Raw genomic sequence first — 11,121 nt, 5'->3', positions numbered from 1 at the left:
TTTTTTATCAGATTTATGGATCGGTAATTTTCAAATAACATGTAAAGATCTTCTTCATTCCAACGGAAATTTACTTAAATTCAAAAAAAAAACTATCTATCGTTTTCTATTACCTTCAGCCATCTTTCTGAAAAAGAATGGATATTCATATTTGGATAATATGAATTAATCAACTAAATTTTTAGATATTTCGAAGTTTTCGAAGTGTTGCTTTGACAGGCCATGCTTTATGGACCAGAAAAAATGTAAACCAGATGAAGCCGAACTTTTCATTTTTTTTGCAATTTGACACCTAGCATTGTCGTGGAGCAAAATCACTGGAGTACGTGGAGCATCTACACAATGTCTTGTAGATCCTGAAATTGCGGACGTCATTAGTTACTATTCGATACAAAAAACACATCCTCAATTACCGTTGGATCAGCTGTTCATTCTTTTTTCAAACTTTGCAAACCAGTTTTTGCGCGTTTGCTCTGCTAGAGTATGTTCACATAAAAGAAATGTCATACTTATTATACTAATTGGTTGGTAGAATGATTTTTCGGAAATAAATTAAGCAACTCGAGTTCATTTGGAAACTGATAAAATGTGTAAAAACAAGCGAGTATGCAAATATCGGTGATCTTCATACATTAGACGTGGTAGACATTTGTATGATGTGGTTAGTAAGATTCCAATGTGTAGGGTGACAAAAAAGTCCGGTCACACAGGAAAATCTCAATATTTCAAAGAAAAAGAAGAAAATCTGAATCTGGCTTTCATAGCTTGATTCAGTAACTCATTCACAAACCGTTTTTTTTCTGGACGAAGCGTCACAACGAATCTGTGTGAATTTACATCCTACTGTATTCGTCAGATAGGAAAGGGACAACAAGTGGATGCCGTTCATACTGATCCTAAGGCGGCGTTTGACAAGGTGGACCAATCTATATTGCTAGCTAAACTGAGCAAAATCGGATGTTATTCTGACTTCGTTGAATGGCTCCGGTCGTATCTATGTGAGAGAAAGTTAGCTGTAAAAATATATGGATCGTCTTTACGCTGGTTCACTAATAGTTCGGGTGTGCCCCAAGGTAGTAACTTGGGTCCTCTTCTGTTTTCGCTATTCATAAACGACGCAATTGCATATCTTGGAGATGGTTGTGGCCTTGTCGATGGTTGTGGCCGACGATTTAAAGCTGTACATCACTGTCGACAGCATTGAAGATTGCCACAGGCTTCAAGCTTTGCTCGATAAATTTTCAAAATGGTGCACAGCCAACGGGTTGAAAATTAGTATATCCAAGTGTTGTGTTATTAGTTTTCAATTCAAGCATGGAAATTTTCACTCACTAGCAATATTTCATGCAAATGTGTTCTTTGATTCATCAGGTATCGTTCAACTATTTCCACTCGCATACAAGTTTTCCATAGAAACGCTGCTGATTGTTATTCGCTTCTAAGAGTCCCGAATACCATAGGAGAAGACTGAATGATTCAAACACGATAATAGTTATTGTATCTAAGTTCACTTGCATTCAACGGTATCGCGAGAAACTTTGAGATATTATCGCCAGTGATACAAAATTATGAATCCAAATGAACGTTAGATTGCGTTCAACTGTTTGCTTACCGAAGCAAGTAGGTATCCTCAATGCTTACGGAAATGATAGCATGGTGCATTAGCATGTGATATTTGACATCACTAAGAACATTGCGGTATATCACGGTGAAAGCACGACGTGGAGTAGCCGAATTACGCCTGCAAGCAACCAACATTCGAAAGGATCGTTGCGATCGCTTGAGTGCAATCGTTTACGATTCTTTCATGAAACACTCGCTATATGTTGCTCACTCCACCTAAAGCAGGTAATACTGAAACAAAATCATCAAAGAAAGCTACCACATATTTCTTTGTAGAGTTGTCTCTTGCATGCGTGAGAATGTGTAGCTTTGTAGCAAGTTCTGAAATGATACCCGAATGATTGTTATGCGACACAATTTTTTCCATTCTTGGTTTTCATCGCAAGAAAAAAAATGTGTTATTTAATTACGACATCAACGGAGAACGGTTGAACAGGATGCAAAAAGTTCGGGGCCTTGGCGTTACTTTAGACACTGCCCTTACGTTTAAGAATCACCATGAGGACATCATCGACAAAGCCCGCCGTCTACTTGGCTTCGTAAGTAAAGTTTCGCACACACAGAAATCCTTATACGTCAGCCTCGTGCGGCCTATACTAGAAACTGCTTCGGTAATTTGGGACCCTTATCACAATTCTTCTGAAGCTCGGATTGCATCTGTTCAAAAAAGGTTTATAAGATATGCTCTACGCGCTACGATCCGCAAAACCTGCCACCATACGAGAACCGTTGTAAGCTGATTGGCTTAGAAACTCTGCAGCAAAGAAGAAAACGTGCCAAGGCGTTGTTCATTGCTGAGCTTTCAATCGGAGACACTGATACGCCAAATCTTCTCAGACAAATATGCCTTAACATTCCAGGATACTCCCTCCGCAGAGCTGTATTTCTACGATTGCCATTAAGTCGACAAGACTACACCCTACACGAACCGATTCGATCGATGATGGACGTTTTCAACGATGTGTCTCAATTTTATGATTTTAATCTGACTTTTAACGAGTTTTCAACTAGAATATCGCAATTCATGTTTAGATAACTGTTTTTACAATTATATATATATTCATTGAGACTATATGTCGGATGGAATAAAGACAAATAATAATAATAATAATAATAATGATAAAGAGTGTAATCCAGCCTTAATACACTCTTTGACCAAGCGTCAAATATTTGTCACTTTTTGACAGATCAAAATTTAGTCAAAGATAATTGTTTGTCATTTTCCAATTTTTACATGGGGCAAACAGCAATCATAATGTGTAAATAAATTTGACCATTATGTCAAAAGGTCAAATATTTGACCTTTGGTCTAAGAGTGTAATACAGGCTTAAGTCTTTTGTCACTCTTTGTATTCCCAATTTTGTATGAGAAAAGATTTTATAGAGTTGGGAAATTGTTTGCTTTTGAATGAGAGGAAATCTTCTGTGGTATTACCTGCCATAGGCTGCATATTAATAAATTATACACGTATGGGAGTAGAAAAACTGGGTTAACATCGATGAGCTATTATGGGGGTATAATGATTTCAACCATGTTTAAGCAATCAATTTGGCAAGGTTTTTCTTCTACAAATAAGACCTCCAAATATGTTTTTTACAGTAGAACGCTAATTTTCTTGGTCGCTTATTCTGGTCGTCAATTTTCCACAATATTTTCGTCTCGTGTGACGCGACCATAATCATTATGGTGTAAAAATATTAAGCTGGGTAAAAAATTGAGAACACTGTACTGTACACCCAGCGAACGTAACCATATTTTCACTTCGTTCCGATTCTTTGCAATAACAAGTACCATGCCGAGAAATAAACAAAAATGTAAACAGGTCATACGAGTCACACTAACCCCAACCTTTAAAGTTAAACAGTGCTGATGCGACGTTTCTGTGTCAACCTGTACGGTTGACTGCTTCCGGTACAGCGGTGTATCTGACTTCCCTTTTATTTGCTTTGTGACTAGCGAGTAGGTACTTACAACTGACATTAGTCAATTATTGTTTGATGTTGGAGCGACAAGATTTTATCTGTTGATTTGCGGTTCTTTAGCGTTTTATTGCGCACAAATTTTTACGTAAGGTATAACACTTGAATTGAGTGAAGCCTATTTGAATACATGTTGCTCTTCTAGAGGTTGAAAGTGATACATACTAATCCATAATTCAGTAATAATAAATGTCTTATGCACTTTGCATCTGCGGATCTTCAATCTTTAATTCTCTATATTTTAATCATCATTTCGTCTAATAAATGAATGTTTATCAGCTTACCAGTTTAGTTGTATTTCCTAAATTATCAAAATGGCATGTTTTAATGAATAAGTTACATTTATTTCCACATATTGTTTGATGTGAATCATTTTAACAGTGTTAAAAATCTCAAGAATGAATAAACCGACGAATGAACTAATGCTTGGAATGCTTTCGCACTTTTGAAGTCCGGAAGGCATCGAGGGTTCACAAAACAAAATAAATTTATAAGATTTTCATAAATAATCTCAAATATATTTAGTTTTTTTTTTTACTTAACGGATTCGCGTTAGTTTCCTCTCGTTTAGTCTTATGGTTGCAACTTAACCACAAAGTTGAGCATTCGTTCAATTTTGCCACTGAAATTTTGAGAATTTCACTTCTCAGATTCTTAACCGAATCATGCCTTTACTGAGTGCAGATCGTGCTCCTTGACAACAATATCACGCACCAGTTGTTGTATCTTTACCGGGAATATTCTAAATGAAAGAGAAAAAAATTAATAAGATTTTTACGAATATTGTCCACAGGTTTCACGTACTGCATTAGCCTGATCCCCAGATCGAGAAATGGTGGAACTGCAACGGTGGGCTCATTACGTAGAATACCGTCCACGATGACACGTGCTGAATACTCAGTTGTTAGTAGTTCAAATCTGAGGAAAACAAATATCATTTAAGATTAGTAAATTTATTTTTTGTCGTTGATAAATTTTTGATTTCTGAGGAAAACAAAAATCATTTAGGATTAAGACTCCTTAACATTACTGGGACGGAAAAAGCCGAAGAGCTCCGTCCCATTAACACGTTGCACACATTAGAGAAAATCTTAGAACTTGCTAATCCCAGAACAATCAGGTTGTCGAGAGGGTCACTCTTGTGAGTTTGCTTTCAATCTGGTTTTAGCAAAATGGAAAGACTTTCTCTTCTTTAGACTCGATAACTGTTTTTGCGGTGTTTTTGGATCTAAAACGCGCTTTTGAAACAATTTCTAGGCCCTTATTGTTACAAACATTGAAGCGTTGGGATAGCATACAAATGGTTTGAAAGCTATTTGTGTGCTAGAACTCAGAAGACTCGTTTTAAAGATTCTGAATCGGATTCTATTGCTAATACATTTGGTGTACCGCAGAGAAGTGTTTTAGGGCCCATTTTGTTTATTATTTATATTAATGACATGAAGCGAGTTTGCAATATCAATTTATTTGCTGATGACACTGTTTTGTTCATTGTGGCTGAGAATTCTAATGACGTTGTGGCACTTTTGAATCAAGATTTATATTATTTGGCGAACTGGTTAAAATTTAAACAGCTTAAGCGTAAATGAATTAAAGGGCACTAAAGTCGTTTTTTTACGCGGGGGATACGGACCGCGTAAAAAGAAAGCGCGTGAGAAAAACCGCGTAAATTCCAGATTCCGCGTAAAAAACCGCGTAAATTCTGGAATCCTCGTAAGAAAAAAAAAACCGCGTGAATTCCGGAATCCGCGTAAAAAGAACCGTGTGAATTCCGGAATCCGCGTAAAAAGCGACCTTAGTGTATCTTGGGGTGATTATTGATGACAAATTATATTTTAAGTCTCGCATTGACTATGTCATCAAGAAAATGGCGAAAAAACGATATTTTGTGCCGTTTAAAAAATGAATTGACTGTTAGTAGTAAAATACGTTTTTATAAGTCAATCATTCCACCACATATAGATTTTTGGTTATCCATATTATTTCTTGCAAACAATACACAAATATTGAGACTGCAGCGCTTACAAAATAGAGTAATGCGAATAATATAAAGATGTAATAGATACAATTCCTCGAGTTTTATGCTGGACGCACTGCAATGGTTTTCTGTGAAGCAAAGAGTATATTTTTTTTACAATGGTGTTTCTATAAAAAAATTTAATAATATGCTGCCTCGATATTTGTGTAATCGAATTGAGAGGGGAAGTGATTTTCACAGGCACAACACGCGGATGATGCTAGAACACCAAATTTTCTTTTTGGAAGATCACAAAACTCTCTGTTGTACAAAGGAATAAACTTTTTCAATTCGATACCAAAACAAGTAAAACGTGCAGCAACAATGGCAGAGTTTAAAAGGCTTTGTATTTCACACATAAAGTCTGTTTTGTGGACAAATTATGTAGAATTTTTTTTGTAAATTAGTGACGAAGATTGTACAATTTATGTATTTTTTTTTCAATTTATTGGGTACATAAAGTTATTATGTTCACTGATGATGATGGATTTTGTCTGACACTAACAGTCTCTCCCGAGCCGGGATTCAAACATACGACGACTGGCTTGTTAGGCCAGCATCGTACCTCAAGACCAGTTAGGAGGTTGCAATGCGTTTAAGTTTTGTATGAAAATTTGTATTGGAAAAAATGCTTTCTTGTATTTGTTTTTTCTAGAGAGCTCAATAATGCTTTAATTATGCACTACATTACGTTGAACTAAAGTATTGCAGATTCTTAACAACTTTGACAAAGACACTGAAGAGCTAGGATGTCCCTAAAAAAGCTATGGCTGTTTAAAGTTGAGTACCTGTCAAATTGAATGCTAAAAATATTTTTTTCTGCCAACACTACCAGTATACCGACATCAGTAGGATTACCATCAAAATTAGCCTGTTGTTTTGAGTTAATCCAATCATCTGGATGAAACAAGCAAATGTAAATCCATTTTCTAGACCTATATGAGATCTACAATTTGTTGCAGAGGTTGCTTCTGATGGAGATCTGTCTGATGCCTGATTTTCAGCATTTAATTCGACAAACTCAACTTTGAACAGCTATGGCAATTTTTAGGAACATCCTAGTTAGTTAGTGACTTAAACGAAGTTGTTGAGCACCAAAAAACCAAGCTCTCTAGAATAAAAAAAATGCAAAAAGTCGGTTTCCCATACAAATCTTCAAACAAATTTGAAATGCAATGCGCAAAGCGGAGACGAAACCAATGCTGAACGTATGAGGACATGTTAGAGATTCTGCCCGGATCTAGTGCGTTCTCTTTCAGCCGTTTGGCCACTGCTTCGTTTTGCTCGAAAAACCGGAAAATGTGCTCGAAATCTAAAAAAAACCTTATCCGTGATTCGAAAAAATTTCCCTCGCGTAGACAAACTCTTGTAAAAATCTGCACACATTTTGAGAAAATCTGCGCTAATATAAGGAGACTGTGACAAAAATCTGCAGAAACTGTGGATAAACTACAAATATCTGCAAATCAATAAAAATCTGTACACGGACTCTAAAAATCTGCGTTTTGCAAACAAATCTGCACATTTGGAATCCCTGCTTGTAACATACGTTGTTTGCATGCTTGCAGTTTGTGTGTGTGTGTGTGTTGTGTGTGTTGTGTGTGTGTGTGTGTGTGTGTGTGTGTGTAAATAAATAACAAAAAAACTAGAATCATCCCGTATCAACCTAAAAGGACGATAAATGAAACAAACTTGCCGGAGTCGCTATTGCAAAACACCAATGGCACTTTTTAGCGACCTCAAAATTATGTATTTGGGTTGTTTAACTATATTAGTTTTTTATGTCATCTGAAAGAGCTGCATTTTCTAAGCAAAACGTGATTTTCAGAAATTTTCTATCGTTGTCATTCAATTTTTAAATCACGAAATCGCTACAATGACAGTTCGCCAATATGCCAACTGTCATTGTAGCGATTTGAAGCGATTTTTATTTTTCAATTAAAACTCGAAAGACAATGATATGAAATTTAAAAAATCACGTTTTGCTTAGAAAATCACACTATTTTACCTGATATATAAAAAACAGAAATCCGTGAATAGCTAAACAACCCAATTGAAGTAGCTGATATCTTTATCACATTAACCAAAACGTAGCTGATAGTGATAAAACTATATTAATCTGTTGTGTCTTGGATACTACCCTCCCACTATTCAGATAGACAACATAGTTGCCTAAAACTTTTATAAACTTTGCAAAATGGACACTTCACTCACAATCATCGCGTGCAGGAGTAAACAATTCTCGACTACTTTGTGATAAGGTCGTATGTCTAAACGTAAACAACACAAGTGAGAGATGATTTGTGTTACTCTCACTCGTTTTGTTGACGTTCAGACATACGACCTTATCACAAAGTAGTCGAGAATTGTTTCCTTTCTTAGTTTAAGTTAGTTAAGTTTAAGTCTCTATTAGCTTCTCAGATACTAAGTAAGAAGTTGGCATTTAGAACTGGCGTGTTCTGCAGAACTTTCGATTTTATACTGTTTTTGTCGCACCTCAGGGCGATGTGAACAGTGAATTTTCAGATGTTCGCTGAGCAATTTATTTCACTTATCTTGCGTGTGCGGATGAGCTATTTACAAAAGTTTCACTGCCCACTGGCTCTGTCAAATTAAGAGCGTTTATTCGCCAGAGAAACAAATACTCTTCGCTCTCTCAATAGCAGATGGTATGATGCACATTGAATGTAAACTTACAGTTGTTGAGATGGGAGACAATTGTTTTCTCTTCAAGATCAAAATGAGCAAAACGAAACCTGAGTACAGGCAAACGGAAGTGGTGAAGTCTCAGAAGTGAACTCAATGCTTCAATGCTTGTCTAATTGTGATACAAAACAGAAGTTCGCATTGTACCAATAATTCCAACTTTAAAGTAAATATTTTGCACAAAAGTGTTTCTATATGAAATGTAAATATTATATGTGCATTTTATCAAAAAACTTTTGTAGTTTAAAATATTTGATTCAAATATTTGTCGCTGCTTGAGAACAAAGCATTACATCAATCGTTAGAGCGAATTGTGCTCGAAATTGGATCATTTTTAAAAACTTTTTTATCAAAGTATTATACACAAAGAGTTTAATGAAACTTTCAGACTATCACAGAAGTTGCCAGTTGCGAAAAAGCGCTATTTTGGTGGATAAACCAATGGAAAACATCAAAATATATAATAACAATATGAAAAATATTGGTGCCAAACTTTAGCGCCGTAAACAGCAGCGATGCATTTGAATTGTTTGTATTTTCACTTGATTTTAAATTCAAGCAACCAAAAATACATTTGGAAAACTTATTTATTCGGTTCTCTTTTTTTTAGCTTTATAAACGTTCATTTTTGACATTCTATATGACAGTTTTAGCAAAAAAGATAATGGCAAATAAAACCAATCATTTTATTTGGAAATGTTTATCGTCGCATCCGGTAAGGCGGGACCTTGTTGACAAGACCAAAACTAAGTTTGATGGATAATTATGTAACAAGCCCGGCAGTTCTTTAAAATTCTGGATAAAAAAATGTAATTACCGGGGTTCCTGCAAAAAGTCCGTAACATCCTTGCGCGTAGAGATGTAGTACGGAGAGACACAAGTGGTCCTGATTTGGCGCCCATAGCCTTGCAGACGCAGCTGCTCACGTAGCGCTCCCATAAATCCGTTCACGGCATGCTTCGTTGTAGTATACATCACCGCCCAGGGATGTGGATAAATACCACATATTGAGGAAATCGCTACGATATGACCCTGCTTTCGTTCCATCATTTCACTTAAGAATATTTTCGTTACCTGAAAATAAAACGGGGAGTTTTTATGGATTAACTTATTTGTGTAATAATTATTTTCCCAAATGTCAAAGTCCAGATTTTCAAATTATATTTTTAGGTCTTGAGGATTTTTGAATAGTTTGAGAGTAAAAAAGTGGAGATTATTTTAGTTATCATAAAATTTTGAGGTGGTGTTCTTTCCTACATTAGCCATGTGGTCATTGGGATTCTGGTTCAGACTTTATTATCTATTTATAAAGCTGGTTTCTCGGAATAGCTCTCACAATAAATAATCGAACTTCAATAAAGGCCACAGGTAACGATTGAAACATTGACCTCAGCTAAAACACCGTTAAGACTATTCAATGAGACTGCAAACCCAAAATCCGAAAATTAAATTTCATTCTAGTCAAATATCAATTATAGATATCTTTTTATTTTTAACTTATTTGGTCACGAAAAACTTTTAAGTTTCAGAATAATCAATGAAGCGATTCTTGGGTGTAGTGTAAAAAGAATAAATAAGGCTAAAGATTAAAACAACGAGACAGGTGCGTTTCATATTCAGCTATCAACATTCAGTACGCTTGAGCAAGCTCAGGAACATTCATATAATACGTAAAGCGGAATTTGACAATTTTCAACACTACCCCATCCCAGTGTATGGCAAGTTTGCATGGTGACCTCGCGCAGTGTGAAACTTCGCTGAAAACCTTCCACCTACTGAGCGCGTTACATAATATACAAATGTTCCCAAAAAAGCAAATTTTTCATATTCTTGGTTACTCACCCAAATATACGATTTAACGTTAACATCAATCAACTTATTCACTTCGTCCACACTACTATTCTGTAGAAAGGTAAAATGAATAAGGCCTGCATTATTTATGAGGATATCGACTGGTCCAATATCACCGTTGATTTTTGCTGCTAACGTTTCTACATCTTTGAAGGAAGACACATCCACTTGATAGGCATGAGCGCTTACGCGTTTTTTTCGCAGATCGTCACAAGTTTTTTCCGCGGACTTCAGATCAATATCCACGATAACAATGTTACAACCGTGATCCGCTAGTAGTAAAGCCATTTCTCGACCTAACCCATTTGCTCCGCCCGTAATCTGTGATAAAAATAACCTCCAAATCACTTGACGCTCGATAGGACGCACCAACTTTCAAACCTACCAAAGCAAGCTGTCCGGAAACATTTTTCAATTTCCTCGGTCTCAAGATATTCAACACTGTACGAAACATTACTGGTCCACCAAGCAGAACTACTTTTATAATATCCATCAGAACGAGAAAGAACTCAGCGATCTTTGGTCCAATTTTGTTTCGCGGTAAGCCAGCGGATGGTTCCACTTTATCGTCTGCCATTTTTAAGCAGAAGCCCCGCCGCTCTAGTTTGTTCGAACTCCTTTTCGTGACTACACAAATAGTCGATAGATGCGCGCTGAAGACGGTCACTGGTAGCTTACGCAAACGTTTGCTGTTGGTTTTAATCCAACAGCGACCCTGTGCTGTTGATTTACCACGGTTGAAAAGCTGATGAATGGGGCTGACCAACGCATTGCCGGGTTAGTTTCCTGCTAAGCATGCCGTATAATTCAACGACCACATTTTTACATCCAGTATAAGACGGTTTCATTGTCAGTGGTTTTGGGTGAGGCTAAATTTTCGAGCAGAGGCTTTTTGTAAAAATCAGTCGCAAATAAACAAGTTTATCAATCCACTAACTGTGATG

General features: G+C 36.4%; 1 protein-coding gene across 1 annotated transcript; it reads right to left on the bottom strand.

The window, feature by feature from the left end:
- Positions 1-4,119: 4,119 nt before the first annotated feature.
- On the bottom strand, positions 4,120-10,860 carry LOC129729499 (17-beta-hydroxysteroid dehydrogenase 13-like). Its single transcript, XM_055688108.1, has 5 exons — positions 10,563-10,860; positions 10,169-10,498; positions 9,144-9,400; positions 4,408-4,521; positions 4,120-4,345 (listed from the first exon to the last, which is right to left on the bottom strand). Exons 1-5 carry the CDS (start codon positions 10,752-10,754, stop codon positions 4,267-4,269), a joined length of 972 nt encoding a protein of 323 aa, XP_055544083.1. The 5' UTR covers positions 10,755-10,860; the 3' UTR covers positions 4,120-4,266.
- Positions 10,861-11,121: the final 261 nt, after the last annotated feature.

Source organism: Wyeomyia smithii, chromosome 3, assembly GCF_029784165.1.
Source record: "Wyeomyia smithii strain HCP4-BCI-WySm-NY-G18 chromosome 3, ASM2978416v1, whole genome shotgun sequence".
Lineage (NCBI taxonomy): Eukaryota > Metazoa > Arthropoda > Insecta > Diptera > Culicidae > Wyeomyia > Wyeomyia smithii.
The sequence above is the reverse complement of the archived record's forward strand: the minus strand, read 5'-3'. Positions and strand labels throughout refer to the sequence as shown.

Excerpts from the sequence above, each read along its gene's own strand:
- LOC129729499 (XM_055688108.1), bottom strand. The coding sequence starts at position 10,754 with ATGGCAGACGATAAAGTGGAACCATCCGCTGGCTTACCGCGAAACAAA. Across the intron at positions 4,522-9,143 it reads GACTTTTTGCAGGAACCCCG|ATTTGAACTACTAACAACTG; the intron begins GTAATTACATTT and ends TGTTTTCCTCAG. Across the intron at positions 4,346-4,407 it reads CTGGGGATCAGGCTAATGCA|AATATTCCCGGTAAAGATAC; the intron begins GTACGTGAAACC and ends TCTTTCATTTAG.